Source organism: Peromyscus eremicus, chromosome 12, assembly GCF_949786415.1.
Source record: "Peromyscus eremicus chromosome 12, PerEre_H2_v1, whole genome shotgun sequence".
Classification (NCBI taxonomy): domain Eukaryota; kingdom Metazoa; phylum Chordata; class Mammalia; order Rodentia; family Cricetidae; genus Peromyscus; species Peromyscus eremicus.
In genome coordinates this window covers 45,126,542-45,143,943 of record NC_081428.1, presented here as the reverse complement: position 1 = coordinate 45,143,943, position 17,402 = coordinate 45,126,542, and the positions used below count along the sequence as shown (strand labels likewise).

Here is a 17,402-nt window from a genome sequence, read left to right as displayed (position 1 = left end):
AACAGAGCTCCACAGCAAGAACCTGTCTCATGCAAAAATCTTCAAAAATATAAAAACTTTCCTTGTATAACTGCATTGGAAGGTGAAAATAATAGTCAAGTTAATAATTATTGCACAGCGAGTCAGACTATTAAAAAGTCGGCATTTAAAGTGTCACAGTCAGGTTTGAATGATCCTTTTGTTTTTTTGCTCTATAACTTTGGGAATGTAGCAAACATCCCCTGGTAAATTGTCAGGCTCCCTTCTTAGTTCATATCAGCCTGCAACATTTCATCTTCATACTTGCAGTGAAACATCTCAGAGTTCTATGGTGTGTTTTTTTAATTGGATGTTTCTGTTGTCATTTGCTTGTTTGTTGGTTTCTTTACCAGAGTCACATCCTCAGGGACATTCTCATTGTCACATGGTCCTTACTTTTTCACTCATGTCCGTGAGTTCACCTTCCCTCAGCTCCTGGGCTGTCTCTTGAGCTGCCTCCATGGTGGTGGGGTCACCATCCATCCCCACAGCAGCTTTTCTGGAAATCTGCTATGGTCTGTTTGAATTTCATGGCCGGTGTTCACACTTGTCACTTCCTGCTCTTGTACCTCTCCTGCCCGGTTTCCTTTTTTGATAATGCGTTATAGAGTGTCCTGTGTGTTTATCACTGGGAGATGAGGAGATAGAACTACCCATTTGGTTGTCAATGCATGAACTGAAGAATAAGCATGCAGTGACTGTCACCAACAGTCTTCAATAGTTGTGACATGATGGCACTTCTGTTATTTGGATTAAAGACGGAGCATGAAGCATCCTTCATGTACTACTCACTTGTTGCATTTTGGTAATGAAACTTCCAACTGTAATTCGAGGACTTGAGTTATACAAGTAAGCCATGGAATCCATGCATGCCAGAACTGTGTAAAGTGAGAGCTTCTGGGATTTATTTCTGAGTGCTCTAGACACCTTTCATTTCCTCTTCTGTCTCATCCCAACTTAAGATTGCCCCATGGACAATTTGGTTATCACTTGGTGGTATTTGGGCAAATGTTGCTGTGAAGATCATTGTTGGAAAATTCAAAGAAAACAAGTGTCCATCACAAGAGCCTTGAGGTCTTACTAAGCCCTCGGAGCCTAGCTTAATGAAAATGGCAAGACCTTGGAAGCACATGGTAAAGAAGTGATGGTACAGGGATTTTTCTCAGTGAGTAGGAAAAATAATTCTCAAGACATGAGAAGAAACACTAAATTGAAGTGGAGAGTTCTATTCAAGCAAGAAAATAAAAATATCATTCTGATAAATATTACTACCAAAAGTCAGCCTGTGACCTGGTTGGTGGGCCCTAATTGTAAATGATGTTTAATTTTGTTCAAGTGTTATACTTGATCCTTTCCCTATAGTGCTCATCAGATCCCGAAGCTGTGTAGTTACTCACTGACTTCACTGTAAGAGGAACTGGCCCAAGCTGTATGTAGCACAGCATTTTACTCTTATAGAAATGTAGTCACCAGTTGCTTTATGCTTCCAAAATCCAGACACCACTGCTCTTGAATATACTCTCAAATTCTGGAACCTTCCATTGAAACAGGGTAATCTGTCATCAGTAGATGTCTGCTGGACATTCTCCTCTGTTGTGTTCAAATATTTGCCATTAAAAAAAAAATAGCTTTTTTTCCTAGGTCCTATGGACAGGGAGTGTGATCTTCGGTAGTATCATCTTGATAAACTTATTTCTTCAGAGAAGTTGGCTAGGATGTGGAATCTATTACAGTTATCTTACACACTCACAGCAAGTAAACACTTTATACATGGCAGTTCATTTTTCTCCAGCACCATTTCCACGAGGCCTTCATCTATGTGTGTGTGTTTAAAAAATGAAGTTTGACTTTGATTTTTTAAAGTAATCCTATGTACTTTATCAAATTATATTGAAAATAATATTAGTTTACAGCCCAACAGACACCAAAGGATTCTAAATTACTTTGTCAGAGTTATCAGACAAAAAAAACCACTATGATAATTAAATTGATGGTTTTGGCTCCCTTTATCATTTACTCTTAATCTGATATAAATTCATAGCTTACCTCCTGTCTCTTCACCTTAGTCATGTGGCTAGGGACTGTGTGAATGCCATGTCTTTTGAGCTAGCGTTGGGTTTTTCTAGGTAGCGCACAGTCTGAGTGGGCCTTTGTGGGTGTTCTGTATCTCATTTTTAGAGGATCATAAAAGTTTAACATGATAGATTGTGTTTCTCAGCCCAAATTGGCTTGGTTATTTTGCTCGGTTTCATCAGCCACAATTCAGGTGCCATCTTAATATGTGCTGTGTGTCAGTGGCAGAGATCAGAAAAATTGTGTCGGTTCATAACATTAGCTCCTCATTCGGGCCGCTGGCAGAGCATATAGATTCTTCATTCACTGGAAGATTTAGTACACAAGAAACTAAGATTAGGCTAGACCTCTGCCTTCCATGGGTTGGTTGGTTCAGAATAACTTAGTCCTTGTTGAGTAAAGCAACCCACTATTTGTTCCTTGATGTGGATTAATAAAAGGGCAGGAGGGGTGTTGAGTCAAGGGTCATCGAGGGCTGCATAGGGAGACTGTATCACAAAACAAATGAAGTCACCTCATGTGGTTTCCCCTGATACTTGGTTTTCCTGTATCTGGTAGCAGTAAAGTTAGAAACTCTTTGTTAAAACTGTGAATTCTGGCCGGGATGTGATGGCACACAGTGATCTCAGCCTGATCTTTAGAGTGAGTTCCAGGCCATCCAGGGCTGTCTCCAAAAACAAAACAAAATGTAAGTGCTATTATTTCTTAAGTATTTTAAGTATTGGTTTCAGTAGTTTTAGCTGAGGGGAATCTTTAAAAGCATACACATTATTAAAACCGTGTGGATTATTTTGCTAAGATGCAAAATTATGCTAGGAAGTTTGATAAAAGCCTGCTGTGAAGAATATATTAAATTAACCCAGGTGTAGGGGTGTGCGCCTTTAATCTTAGCACTCGGGAGACAGAGACAGGTGATCTTAGTGAATGTGAGGCCAACTTGGTCTACATAGAGAGTTTCAGCCAGGACAGCCAGGGCTGAATAGAGAGACCCTGTCTTTAAAACAACAACAACAACAACAACAACAACAACAACAAAAAACCTAAAATAATTTTTATCCTACGCATTTTGGAAATTTTTGCGTCCATGTTGTCTTTGTTATGTTTAATGGCTTGATAAATTGGGTAAATAAGGATAAATCCACTTGTTAAAGAACACGAAGAAATCACCAGCAAAAACCCTTGAAATTGTTGGGTTTTATGGAATCTCATTGACACCTTCTCCGCCTGCTGTGGGGCCTGGCTGAATGCAGCCATTGTGAGCAAAGACTATGAGCCTGAAGAGATGCCCTCTGAGTGTTTGCTCAAGAAAACACAGATGTTCTTCCACTGCTTGGGATTACTTAAGACCCAGTAATATATTTGCTACAATACCTGTTTAAGAAAAAATAAGTAGACTGGAAAATAGTAGTTGAACCAGTCACCAAGAACTAAGGCTGACTCCAACACATAGATTACTTGAAAGACCTATTGATGTAATATTTTTTTGGCGTTTTTTTGGTTTGCTATTGGTGGTGGTATTTCCCTTTCGGCAGCTCTGCCCGCTCAGCCTGAAAGGGATGGAGTTTATGTGTTGTTCAAACTCTTATTTTTACTTTTAATGGTACATTTTTTTTTTTTATTAATCCTGGATTGACTGTGTGATCCATTTGAAGCAGCTTTTATGTGGCAACTTTTGCTGAGTGTTCATGCTCTATTTACATAGCAGTATATATGGGATTAAATGGAAAATGAGCCGTATGCCTAGAGAAACATTGGGTTTCTGCCTTTCTGAAACAGGTCTTTGTCTTTTGTGACCCAGACACTCAGTTTCTTTCTAGCTGGTATTTGAGATCTGAAAGTCGGGGAGCTGTGAAGACTCCTCCTTCTGAGGAGGCAGGGGTGGGACCGAACAGAGGTCGTGTGAGCTCCAAGACTGGGGAGAGGTGACCCACCAAACCGAAGCCCAGGGATCTTGCCACACGATGCACTCTGGTTCCTAATAGTGTCCGTTACTCAGCTTTGTGGCCTCCCATTGCTTAGACCACTGGCTCCTCCTGGAGTGACTAGAACTGAGGCTGTAATCAAAAGAATGGGTAGGAGGATGTGCTAGTTAGCGTTAACTGTCAGCTTGACACACAGCCCAGCGCATCATCTGAGAAGGGATAGTTGAAGGATTGCTCAGATCAGATTGGCCTGTGGTGAATTGTCTTGATTGACAATTCATGCAGGAGGGCCCAACCCACTGTGGGCAGCACTGTTCCCTGTACAGATAGGTGCTCCTGGGCTGTATAAGAACTCTAGCTAAGCATGAGCCAGCAAGCAGTGTTCCTCCGTGGTCTCTCGAGTTCCTGCCCTGATATCCCTCAATAATAGACTGTAACCAGTAGGCTGAAATAAGCCCTTCCCTCTCACAAGTCATTTACAGAAAGGGTGTTTTTCACAACAGGAAAGAGGCTAGAACCGTAGAGCAATAAAAGTCTTCAGGTGTCTTCATGATAGATTTTTATTATGGTCATTAAGTACTTTTTCAATTTTGTTATGTTTAATCTGTTCATCATTTCAGTAGAAGAAAATTAAAAGCAAATACAACATTTAAAATAATTCCCCACTGTATTAGTTACTTTTTGGTTGCTGTGGTAAAATATCATGACCAAAAGCAATTTAAAGAAGAGATATTTATCTTGGCTTATGGTTCTAAAGGGAACGTCCATAATGGCAGAAATACATGGCAGCCATGGAGCAGAGAGATCATATCTTCAGCTTTAAACACAAAGCAGAGAGAGAGGAAACTGGAACTAGAGTCTATAAACTCCTAAAGCCTGCTTTTAATGACCTATTTCCTCCAACAAGGCTCCATGACCTAAAAGTTCCATTATCCTCCCACCCCACCCCTCGCCAGGCAGCACCACCAAGTGTCCAAATGTATGAGCCTAAGGGGCATTTCTCATTCAAACCAGCACACCCCCGTGGTTGCCAGCAAGCGGGACATCAGTGTGTAGGTGGCACCGCCAGCATGCCAGTCTCACATCTTGCAGCTCTCTTCTCTTCAGTCTGATCTCAGGTGGCCTTTAATGGTCCAAAAGAGATCAAAAGAAAATGTTGTGATGCTTATCACTCACTACCTGTGGTCTCAGGGAGGGTAGCGGTACCTGAGGGTGGGACCTGCATCAGGACCAGTGATATCTGCCACGATGAAGCCTCTTGAATGCTGCCAGTGCTTTTATTTCGATGTCTTAGTTGAAAGTTCTAGGCATTTTTTTTCCATAGAGATTTTACAAGGATGTGATTTGTTTAATGTTTAATTCTGTTTCCATTTTCAAATTCAATTGCCCTGACTTCTAGATGTCCTACTAAGTTCTGAAAATGGATATATTTGTTTTCTCAGTGTTGTTCTTTAAGTAGTTATGTCTTATCAGCATTGTGTGGCCTCTGATGTGTTATTTGGGTGATTTTGCCCCTCTGGGGACATTGACAATGCCTGAAAACACGTTGATTGATAAGTAGGGAAGTGGGGGAACCCTTAATGGCATCTAGTATGTGGGGTTCAGGGATTCTGCCATATTGTATGCACAGATTCACTGCTGGGGAGAAAATGTGAAAAGGGCTTAATGATGCTTCAATTTAGAAAGCCTGTTATATGTAGTTTTATTGTATCAGGGAATAAAATGTCACCTACACCTTCAACATCCACATTTACATGGCCATACCTTATAAAAATGCAGGGGTAGGAGGAGACTTGATGGTAAGGAATGATGCTTCTGAGGTTAGTCACATATGGGGAGTTGTCACTTTCTCACATTATGTGGTATAAAAATGGCATCACTTGTGACTGAGTTATGTAATTCTTTGTTTTTCTTTTAAGCACTGAAATATAAATCCACTCGCACGAATAAGAGAATCATTCTGCTGCTCATCGCTGGGACTGTGCTCACTGTCATCGTCATTGTTGGAGCCATCCTCCTCATCCCGGGTAAGATGCACGGGTTCTGGGATCCGGGCTGCTGCGGGGCTGATGGGAGAGGCACCCCAAGGAGCTGTGTATTGGTTTAATAGGGCTGTTGTGAGAGCTTGTGGCAAATGATGTGGTCTCAAGCAATAGAAATTCTGTGGAGGACCTGGAGTCTCTCTCAAGGGCTGTAGACCCTTCTGAGGAAGAACCCTTGCCATGCCTCTTCTGGCTTCTACTGTTTACAGGCAGTGCTTAGAATTCCTCAGCTGGTAGAGCAGCCCCGTCACTGCCTCCTCCTGCCCTGGGTCTGCTGTGTCTGTGTGGGGTCTCTCTTCCCCTTCTCCTGTTTCCACTGACACTCAGGAAGTAGGTATTCAGGCGCTCACACAGTTTACATCCTCAATTTAGTAGCATATCTTTTCCCATTCAGTATTTTTTTCTGCCACATGAGGTGGTACTCATAGTTTCTAGGAACGGGGAGGCGGGAATATATAACCAGGGCCCCTGTTAAATCCACGATGGAGGCAGGCTTCACTGGCTAAGACATGGAAACGGGCATGCACATGGGAGCCATGTCTTTCTGAAGTGGTCATCGCAGCTGAGAGAGTGTGAGTAGAAAATAGTGGCAGGGGACAGATGAGAAGAAAAGCAAAGGCCGGGACCCACTGTGGCAGACTACAGAACCCCACTGCCATCCCGCACAGGCGGAGCTTTAGAACACAGATTTGGTAGTCCTGTCTGCACCCAGGGCTGGTGAGGGCCTGGGAAGGTGATGAAGTCTGGAGACAATATGAAGGGGCACTTGATTTGGCCTGAGGACAGGCTGAATACTGAATGAATGGATGGTGGACAGTGAGGGCAAGTTTATCATCTGGAACTATGTAAGACAGTAAAAGAGTTAAAACCAAATAACGGATTCAGTATGTTGAGATACAAATCCTTTAGCTTGGCCTTAAATGTTAAAATAAGAATTACTTATTTTGTATGAACTCGGGGAAAACATTTTAAGCCTTTTACAGTGTATACGATAGCATTGAGATTAAAACATTTAATAAACGAAGTATGTAACTTCATAAAGAAGTATATAAGAAAATATTTTAAATATATGTATTTATAACAGGAGAAAACCCTGTAAAGAGTGCTTCTGGACTTGGGCTCATTGTCACCTCTATAGGAATATTAATACCACTTCAGTACAATGTGTTTATGACGGGTGAGTATTTATTCTTACAGCCTGGTTTTGGCTTTTTCCCTTAAAAAAAAAAAAGTACTTTGGTGAAAATATCCTTGTATGGTTTTAATAGTTCAGTACAAGTTGGCTTATTAGATTGTCCATTGTATTCTTAGTGACATTTCCCATACAGATTGATTTTCAGGTTGCTAGGTCTTCTCAACAAGTATTTTATGAAAAGCCATTTTCTTGCATATTTGATGAAATTGGTGTAATTTTAAAGTGTGCATAATTTTTAATGGCTATTTGTATATTCTAATTTTAGGATTTTTTTGTAGCTTTAAGTCAGTGTTCGAAGCATCCTTTTTACTAACCCTTTGCAGTAAAAAGACTGGTTCTGTAAGATGGGGTTATAAGTCACAAATTTTAGAAACCCAGTTTCTTATTATTGGCGACACTGAAAAGTATGGGTATTCCAACTATAATCAGTATAATTTCTGTGGTTTCGGTCGTATTTTGTTACTGTTAAAGAGTCTTTTTTGGCACTGAGTCTTAGGTCCTCTAGACGCATCCAAAGGTTAGTTAGAAAAGCACAGGTCTTGTCCACAGCACAGAGGTTATATTTGTGTGGTGGTGTGTTCCCCCCAGAACAGGGGTGTGCACGTGGATAAGCCACGCATAACAAGCCATTCGTACCGTACAGTTTTAAAACTGTGACAAGGACATGGTTTCGAGAATTTGGTAAAACGCTGCCAGTCCCCCTCAGGCGGCCGACAGTAAAAGCTTGCAGAACGTGTGAGTCTGGCACCGACACTCCGGCGGAAAGGTTAGCTGGCAAACCTGTCCTCTGATGAGGAGCTGCAGGCCCATCTTTGAGCGTGTCAAAGGCCAGGCCGAGTAATTGCTTCCTCAGTCTTCTCGACACGACCCTATTATGTCCTCTTCCTCCCTCAGCTTTTGGAATGACCTCCTTCACCATCGCCATATTGATCACTCAAGTGCTGGGCTATGTCCTGGCTCTGGTTGGACTGTGTCTCTGCATCATGGGTGAGTCACACTCTTTTATGTTTCCGGTTTTCATTTCAGTGAAGTTAGACCTCTCATTTCTTCCCTTTTGTCTTCTTTCTTTTTTAAAAGTTTAAACTGGCCTTTTCTTTTAGAACAGTTGTGGATTCATAGAAAAACCTAGTGGAAAGTACAGACAGAGACTTACCATGTACCCCACCCATTTTCTAGTCCCCATCCACCCACAGCTTCCCACAGCGTTTCACGTCCGTGCAGCGGATGAACCAACGTGGAGGCATCCTTACCGACCCAAATTAGTAGCTTACATCATGGTTGGTTGCTGGTGTTGTACAGTACGTTCTGGGGCTGTGACGGATGTGCAGTGACGTGTATGCCCATTGTGGTATCACATGGAATAACCCCCCATGTTCTGCTTGTTCATTTGTCTCTCTCCCTAACCCCTGACATCACTGGCCTTTTAACTTGCCACGTAGTTCTGCATTTTCCGAAAGGCCTTAGAGCTAGATTTATACTGTGAGAAAAGCACAGATCTTGTCTATACACAGTACAGAGGTTATGATTGTGCCTTTTCCCGAGGGTTTCCTTCCTTTTTAAGTTTCATCCATGTCTTTTTTTTATATCTTGATAGCTCATTAGTGCTGAAAAAAATATCGTTGCCATAATGTGTTTAGTATTTTGCGTGCACCTACTGAGGGGCCATCCTGGTTGCTTCTCTCTTTTTGTGACAGATGAATAAAGCTACTGTAAACATCACTGAGCATGTGTTTGTGTGGATATAAATTTTCAGCTCTAGTTGGCTAAATACCAAGGGCTGTAATTTTTGCATTGTGTGGTAAGGTACAGCTAATTTTTGTAGCAAACTGGCAAACTCTGTTTGGTAACACCATCAGGGAGCGATGATTTCGCTTCTCTGAGTCTTTTTCAGCATTTGGAAGTGTGACCCTTTCTTTTTCAACACCCCCCCCCCCCGACACACACACACACACACAAATACACTTACATGTGCATCAGTGCAAATAGTATTTTTCCCTTTGCTACAGAAATGTTGTCTATATATGGTTTGTGGGATGACTGTTTATAGCCCAACAAGGGTGCCCATATTTGTGGGAGAACTTGTCAAATAACCAGACTGTCCTTGCTGGACACCTTGGACTTTACACACTATTTTTCACTAATCTTGATATGATAACAGTACACTATGTTTAATTTTTTTTTTTAATAATTAGGCTATTTTGCTGAGTTGTTAATAAAGATATTCTTATACTGCATACATGCAGGTAATGTTTTTGCTGATCATTAGAATAAGAAGTATTATCTGTAAAGATGGCAGATGCTGAGGTGTACTTCATGTTAGCACGATTTGCCTAGTATATAAATCTACAGAGGCGGGAATCTGGCACCACCAAACACACCAAAAGAAAAAAAAAACTTTATAATATTAGTCATTGATGATCCCTTTAAATTAAAGTTCGTTTCCTTTATCTGCATTTCTAACAAAATTCCATTTGTCCTACAGCTTGTGAACCAGTGCACGGCCCCCTTTTGATTTCAGGTTTGGGCATCATAGCTCTACCAGAATTACTTGGACTAGTTTATATGAAATTTATCGGTAAGTTAATCTCGCTACTTTTTAAGCCTCTGCGACGAATTTCAGATCTGTAACTTAGAAAATGAGTTGAGTCAGTTTCTCCAGCTGAGGATAGAAATCGACTGATGTCTCCAAAAATGAGAAAAATATTTCTAGTCCCCATCCACCCACAGCTTCCCACAGCGTTTCACGTCATTGGAGAGACGGCAGTTAAAGAGGGGGGGGGGGGGAGGCGTGTGAATTCACACAGTTTGAGTTACCAATGAGGAGAGGAGGTGCCTGTGTGTACTAGAAAGTATAGAATTTATTAATATAAGCCAAAGAAGACACCTTCGAAGGCTCCATTTTAAATTAGTGTGAAAGGTTCGTTCCCTGTTCCAGGGTCCTCTTGTGGAGCTCTTGGTGTGTCTGCTCTTTGTATACACTGCTTACACACCCAGACACCCCTGCAGAGACAGGAACTGGGAATTAAAACCTGTCACGTCTTTAATTTAGTGCACCATGGCTTCCAGTGCACTACTTAAAAATGCTTCTAGTCACAACCCAGTATAGTAAGAGATCTTTAAATTCAAGATTTGACCGCCTTTCACGTCAGCTTCTGGTCAGTTTTTGGTACTTGCCCTCACTGTTTGGTGATTAGCCTGCCAATCTCAGCTATGGTGTTTCTGCAGACGGAAACATGGACACGTGTACACAGAGGCAGGTGCTTTTCACGGTGCCTGAACGAGAGTGTGCCTTACCCAAGCCACACCTGTCCCCAGCCACCCGATTTATGACAGTCCCCCTTAAAAGAGGTCATTTGTCATCTGTATGAATGTATACAGTGAACACATCACTGGGTAACAAGAAAATCAAACGTTAAAAGTCATTGAAACAAATCAGCATTTCCAATGTGTTCTCAGATGAACGTTTTTTAAAAATTAATGCAAAAGTTGAATCATTATGATTAATAAAATTTTCATGTTATTTACATAAGACTTTCAAAGAAATTTTGCCTTTATTTCTGAACTTCATTTCTTAATCGCTGATCATGAAGTCTGGTCTATTACATACATATAATATATAGTCTTTTCTCTTAGTTAATGTTTTTACGTAAACAGTTAAAATACTCCGAAGTCTACCTGCCTTTAGTTTCTGTGTTCATAAGTATTAGTTGTTGCTTACTGAATTGTCCTGACACTATACCACATAACCCCATGAAACACAACTAAGACATCTGTAGCAGGCTGGTGCTCAGGAGCTGCCTCTGGTGCCTTGAATTCTGATGCATATTCTATTTTTGTTAGTCTCCCAATCAGCCTGTGTCTGGACTTGAAGGCTGACACTGCTGATTTTGTTGCTCCCATGAATGCTGAGAACAGTATGTGACCTGCAGTATTCATATAACTCCAATGCAGCGGGACTAGGTGTCTCTGACTGATGGTCAACTCTCCGCTCTTATTTTTTCCTCTCTGTCTGGAATGCATCCTTTTGTTCCCTGGCTTCCATATCTGGTCATGAGTGATGTTCAGCATAGCTGCCATGAGAATTGCTATCATCCAGTGGCTGGCTTCTGCCTCTGCTCTCGCATTTCCTCCATGGCTTATGTCCCTGTGAAGCCTGTAAAGCCACTGGAATTACACATTACTGTGATACAAGTGAAATCAAAGTACCCAGAGATATTTTTTTCTTTATGATGATTTGTTAGATAAATATATTGTTTGTAAGTTAAGAATTTAGTCCAATTTTATTGACACTTTGAGACTATCCTAAATTAACTTTTCAAATCAACTTGTCTGACCCCAGAGTGGAGAGAGACCCCTTCAGTCAATTGAAAGGCAAGAAAAAAGGTACAGGATGGCTGCTTTGTAGATACTATAGTAGACTAGGACAATGAATGTTTGGCTTATGTGTTCTGACTGCATAAATCTGAATGTATATAGCATTAAGGTTGCAAATTTGAGCATTTTTATTAGGAAGTGAAAGCTATATTTCCAAAATAATTCCTGCTTGTTGCAGACACCATTGTAGAAATGGGTGACATTTGATTGAAATGTAATAAAATTCTCACATACTTTAAAAAAAAGTTCTCTTTCTAAAGTGAGTTAATAGCCCTGTGAGAATCATAGCTTTTATATTTTTCATTATTTCTGAGTTTAAATTTGTAGCCTTAATTGCAATTTTAAGGGATGTGATTTTAACTTTTGCTTTCTATGGCAAAATATAATTTTTAAATTATATTGTATTTTTTTCTTATGAGAAGGATTTTAATTTTATAAAGTCAGAAAATTATATTAACTTAATATGAGCACGTAAGAAATATGAAAGGGAACTAATCACACTCCCTAAAGCAGAACTTGTTTTTGGGGAGGGCACCTGAAATCATTATTTTATGTGGTACAGGAGTTGTTTTTAAAGCCATTATCATTCAGTACAGTTAGAAGAGCAGGTACAGCCGTGCTGGTTCACATCAACTTGGTGGTAGTCAGAACCATGTCTGCTGCAACATCTCAGGTGTTCTGAAGTGATACAGAAACACACATAGATTGTGTGTGTATTTATTCAGATCTATTTTCTTGTCCACTGTGTACCAGCTATATATAAATCACTAGATAAATGGTTCCTGAGGAATTGAAAGCCTGAAAATATATTTATGGCATGTAGTCAGGTATTTCAGAGTGAGCGCAACATACCAAGAATCATTATAAGACTGCAAGTAAACATGTGGAATACTTAAAGCTTCTGATTTAAAAAAAAAAAAAAAAAAAAAAAAAGACTACCAGTGCCTAGGTTCATGACACATGAGAGCAACAGACCAATCATCCCCATTCTTTATGACATGGCTTACATCCCCACTAGAGAGCATTAACTCAGGTAACATTAACTCCCATACAGCTAGTTCTATGATACCCGAGGATCGGGACTGACTAGTGGCCATCATAGCGTATGGCGTTCCTGTAGTTCTGTTTCAGAGTGAGCTAGGCAAATCAGACTTGAAAGTGAGAACTTAGCAGCCACCATATGCTAGTGGAGAGGCAGGGAGAAGCACAGCAGAGCACTTCTTAGTATTACTTACAATGAACATGTTTATGAGCTTGAATATAATTTTAAAATATTATGCAATATTCCTGAGGAGATGAGAAATCTTTCCTCTTCCCAGGTAGAAAAACAGTGGCAGATCAAAGCATGGTGAACCTCAAAATCCAATTGAGTGAACCAATGAGTTTTATTGGGGTTGCTTTCAGGAGCAGGAACGTCTCAAAACCACAAGCCCACATGTGCCTGGGCAATATTTTTGCCAATAATAATGATGATAATAATGATAGTCTCCTGAGTCCAATTAGTGGATCCACATCACCAGAGAAAACTGATTTCCCCTCCCTCAGTGACCATCAGCTGCCAATAACTCTTCACCTAGGGGTGAAGGTCCCGTGAGCCCCTTCCCGACCATGCTGGAATTTTGGGTGGCCTGAACTGGTACAGTTCTTGTGTAAGCAGCTGCCTCTGCTGTGAGTTGGTGTGTCCGTCAGTGATGTCATGTCCAGACATCGTTTCACAGCTCTCCTCTCCATCCTCCAGCTCTCAGATCCTTCCTAGTCACTCTTCCAATCTGTTCGCTGAGCCTTGGGTGGAGAGAGGTTGATACAGAGGGCCCATCTGTGGCTGGGCAGTCACAGTCACTGATGCTCAGCACTCCGACTAGTTTTGAGTCTGTACTAACCACTAACGAACAACTGCAGAAAGAAACTTCTCTGACCGAGGTTGAGAGTGGCACCAATGTGGCTTTCTGCATGTACTCTCACCTAAACATCCTTTTTTTCTCCTGTTTTTGAATATATGCATACACTATGGTGCTACCTCAATCTTTTATATTTTATTATGAAATGTGTCCTTTGCTGTTTTCATTCACACACACACACACACACACACACACACAATCAGTGCATTCTGATTACTATCACCTGCCTTCATCAGCCCACTCTCCTCCCTGCAAGTCTCTTAGCCATATTCATGAGTTACTGTTTTGTTTGAAGATCCAGCGAGTTTAACCAGGGCCGTCTGTGTGACCGTTATTTTGAAACTCTGTTGGAGCCTGGGTGGGTTCGTGAGTATTTACTCCACTGAGGGAGTAATTCTCCAGTTCTCAGAATCTGTCATTGGCCATCCGTTTGATGGTGGGGACTCAGACCCTCCTTGGGTCCCTCCTCCATCAATGTCTGGCTCCTGACAGGCCCATTCTTGTTTAGGTGCGTTGTAGGCAAGTGTAGTTGCACTGAGTTCCTGATCAGAATGTGTGTATCCTGTCCAGAAGATAGCATTCTGTAGCTCTACCTCGTGTCTCCCAGTTCTTAGATTCTTTCTATCCTCTCTTGCCCAGTGTCCTCTGAGCCTTGGTGGGGAAGGTGTAAAAGCCTTTGACAGCTGAGCATTTACTGTCCGACACTGTGACTGAGTTCAGTTTACATAAACTGAAGAGCATTGCATTTTGCTCCCATCCCTTGCTTCACTGTGATGGTTCCTAGCTGCTCTCTTCCTATAAGCACTTTCCTGCCTGTAGCTGTACATCCCAAGCTCTTCCTTGCTTTCTGTTTAGTTTTTTTTTTAACCTGCTCTTCCCATCACCAAGTCTCTAGTTGTTTTTATTTATCCTCTTCTAATTCTAGCGGTAGCTGCAGTTTTCCTGTTTGAGAAAGCCTGGTCCTTGTCAGCGTTAGAAGCTTGCTGAGTCTGCCTGGGCAGGGTGGGGGATGTTGGCTGTCCTGGGCCCGCCTTTGTCTGCTAGCCAGCAGGGTTTCGCCAGAACCCTGCAAACTCTAACCCTGTTTCTTGGCATTCCACATGACTCAGAAATGATTCTGCTCCACGCTCATCTTATAACTACATTGTGCATTCAGGGTTGCTCTCTGAATGTACTGTAAAAGTTATTTTGAGAAGTTTAGATTTCTTGAACTGAGATAGATGGGTGTGGTAGGAAATTATGGCTAGTCAAAGAGTATTGAGTCATTGAGAGAGTGTTGCTGGTCATGTTTTCCTGGCTTTGGGGCACTGGCCGTGTGTGAAAGACTGGCTTTGGTCACTCTAGGGTTTCCTGGCCCGGTTTCATATGGAAGTTTTCTTTCTTACCAATCCAAAGTTGTTCTTTTCCCTCTTGTCATTTAGTGCATGCTCCCTATTCTTGCATCTTCAATGGCTAATCTGTTCAGAAGCAATGAAGGAGCAACTCAGAATGCCAAGGAGGAATACACAGAGCAGGCCCTGGTTGGTCTGAAGCTGGCTGTCTGGGAGAGCTCTAAGCTCAGTGGGATCATCATGTTTTTTGGGTTTTCTTTTACTTTGTTACTGTTGAGAGCTTTGAACACTGGAAAGAAGCAAGAAAGGAAGGGAAGGCCACTAGATTAGGAATGAGAACAGTGTGCTAAGGAGGATGCTCTTGAGGGGAAGTTACTCATTGCCACATTCTGTCCAACCCATCGGAGCAATAGGCAGAGATGGGACCCTGGTGGGAAAGAGTAGTTGACAGTGTCTTTCAACATGATGTAGAGTAGGTAACCGACATGCCAGAGACACATGCACATGAGCAAGTCTGTGTTTATTAGCTGCTATAGGCATCTTATTTGCTTCCTTTTCTCCTATCAATGTATATAATCAAGAGTCCTCTGTAGTTCTCCAATAGACCGTCAAAACTAGAACTCCTTCATTGGAGTATCTAGCACCTTCTGGTTTTAGCCCTGAACATGTTATCTTAAAATTAAGTACTGTATTGCTTCATTTATTTTAATTATTGAATTTATATTTTTATTTATACCAGCTTCCAACCAGAGGACTATACAACCTCCTAGGGTAAGTTCAAGTTTATTAAATGAATTAAGAATGATTGTTTGATGGATTAAAATGAGGGGTTGATAATTGGAATATTGAACAGCTTTGCTCTCCGCTTAATGTGACATCCAATTAAGACGATGCTGAAGTCGTTTCAGGGCCTGAGTATGAATGGGTCTGATCTGTTGTAAGACTCACCTTGGAACGTTTAAATACCTGTGAGATAGGAGAAGTGATCCTGTAAGGTTGTACTCAATTTATATATCCAGAATTGGACAGTCTCTGGGGAAGGAATGTGGTTCTCTCTTCCATCAGAAGGAAGCTGATTCCAATATGTCTCCCCACCTGTTGGATTTTTCTGATGTGCGTTCATAGAATGACAGTTTCAAGCATGACATTAAGGAAGAGAAGCTTGTGCTAAACTGACTTTACTTAAAAATATAGTCTATATGGTATCCCTGGTTGAAAAAAAAAATCTGTTCCAAATAATGACTCCTCCCATTTTATCAGTACTTTTCTTTCCCGAAAGTACACTATAGGTCTCATTGTGTTTGCCTACCTTCATAAGCTCTTTGGGGAAAATTCTAAGAAAAAGAGCAGATTCAGAAGGAGATGTATGAGTGGGAGAAGAAAAAACAAACAAACAAACTACCATATCGACTCACCATGGCGACAGGCCTGAGAGTTCTTACATGAAATTAAGATCTGGAGGGGACTGTATTGTACTCAGCTTCCTGTAAATGATGACTGACAGAGAAATGTGGCAGCCTCAAAGAACACACCCAAAGGGCAGGCAGGGGCCGAGTGTGTTAATTTACCTCAGCCTTTCACTCTGAAGAGGCTGGTGTCATAGTCACAAGCAGCCAGGAGTTTTCCTAGCGCCTCTTATAGCTAACCTGACCAATGGACCATTAAATCCCAACAATTTCTTGCTGTTACTGAGTTCAATTTGCATGATGTGAAGATGATTCCGCTCCGCTACCATCTCTTATTTAACTGTATTTTCTGTCTCTTACTGCAATTTGCATGTTTGTGCATTAATACTTTCATGAGATTTCTTGAACTGGAATGGTGGGTGGAGTGGGAAATTTTGCACAGGAAAAACTACTAAGAGAATAATTTGGTTATTATTAAACCATTAACTAACCTTGGGAAGCCTTGTTTCATTAGCTTTTGCTATCTTATTTTGCTTTTAAACCATAGGAGTCTCCACTTATAATACAGGTTCAATAGTAGTGTAAGTTTTAGCATAAAAGTTATGAAATAACATGTATTTTATATAAATATATTTTAAATATTTTCCAGAAAGCTGTAGAGGAACCCCTTAACGGTATGTGATTATTATAAACTTAGTAGTCTTGGTCCATTAGCAGATCGTAATTTGAACTGATCCACAAAGACATTAGCATGCCCAGCTGTGCCTTGGGGAAGAATCTAGTTTGGGAATGTTGTTTGTTTGCTTGCTATTTTGTTAATGTGTCCTCTTGCCTTGATCTCGAGATTCTTTCTTGATCTTTCATCAGAAATTGGTAATGTTGCTTCTGCGATGTTCTCACTGTGCTGTGCTATAGCAGTTGCTTACTTTAGCAAAGGGACATTTGGGCAAGGGGACCATTGACCTACTTACAAGGTGAAGTGTCCCACCCTCAGTGGAGAAAAATGTCAGTGGCTTCCAGTTTCTAATTTGTCAGTTTTAGAAAAACACAGGTTGCCACCGTGGAGTGACACCCACATGTTTCACTTCTTTCTGTGTAAACCCAGATCTGTGTTCCCCAGTAAGTCGGTTTGCCTTTGTGGAT

The 17,402-nt window shown here is 41.1% G+C and overlaps 1 protein-coding gene across 9 annotated transcripts in view; it reads left to right on the top strand.

Annotated features, from left to right (window-relative positions):
* Positions 1-17,402, top strand: part of LOC131922193 (leukocyte surface antigen CD47) — a 53,414-nt gene that overhangs the window by 33,698 nt on the left and 2,314 nt on the right. For 3 of the 9 annotated variants that reach the window (XM_059276944.1, XM_059276939.1, XM_059276938.1), the window contains 6 exons: positions 5,933-6,040; positions 7,140-7,232; positions 8,145-8,237; positions 9,733-9,825; positions 15,593-15,624; positions 16,909-16,933. In XM_059276944.1, the coding sequence (XP_059132927.1) occupies positions 5,933-6,040; positions 7,140-7,232; positions 8,145-8,237; positions 9,733-9,825; positions 15,593-15,624; positions 16,909-16,933 (444 nt within the window). Of the gene's footprint in view, positions 1-5,932; positions 6,041-7,139; positions 7,233-8,144; positions 8,238-9,732; positions 9,826-11,589; positions 11,634-15,592; positions 15,625-16,908; positions 16,934-17,402 lie in introns of all 9 variants that reach the window. The other 6 variants (XR_009382234.1, XR_009382235.1, XR_009382236.1 and 3 more) reach the window with 3 other exon arrangements.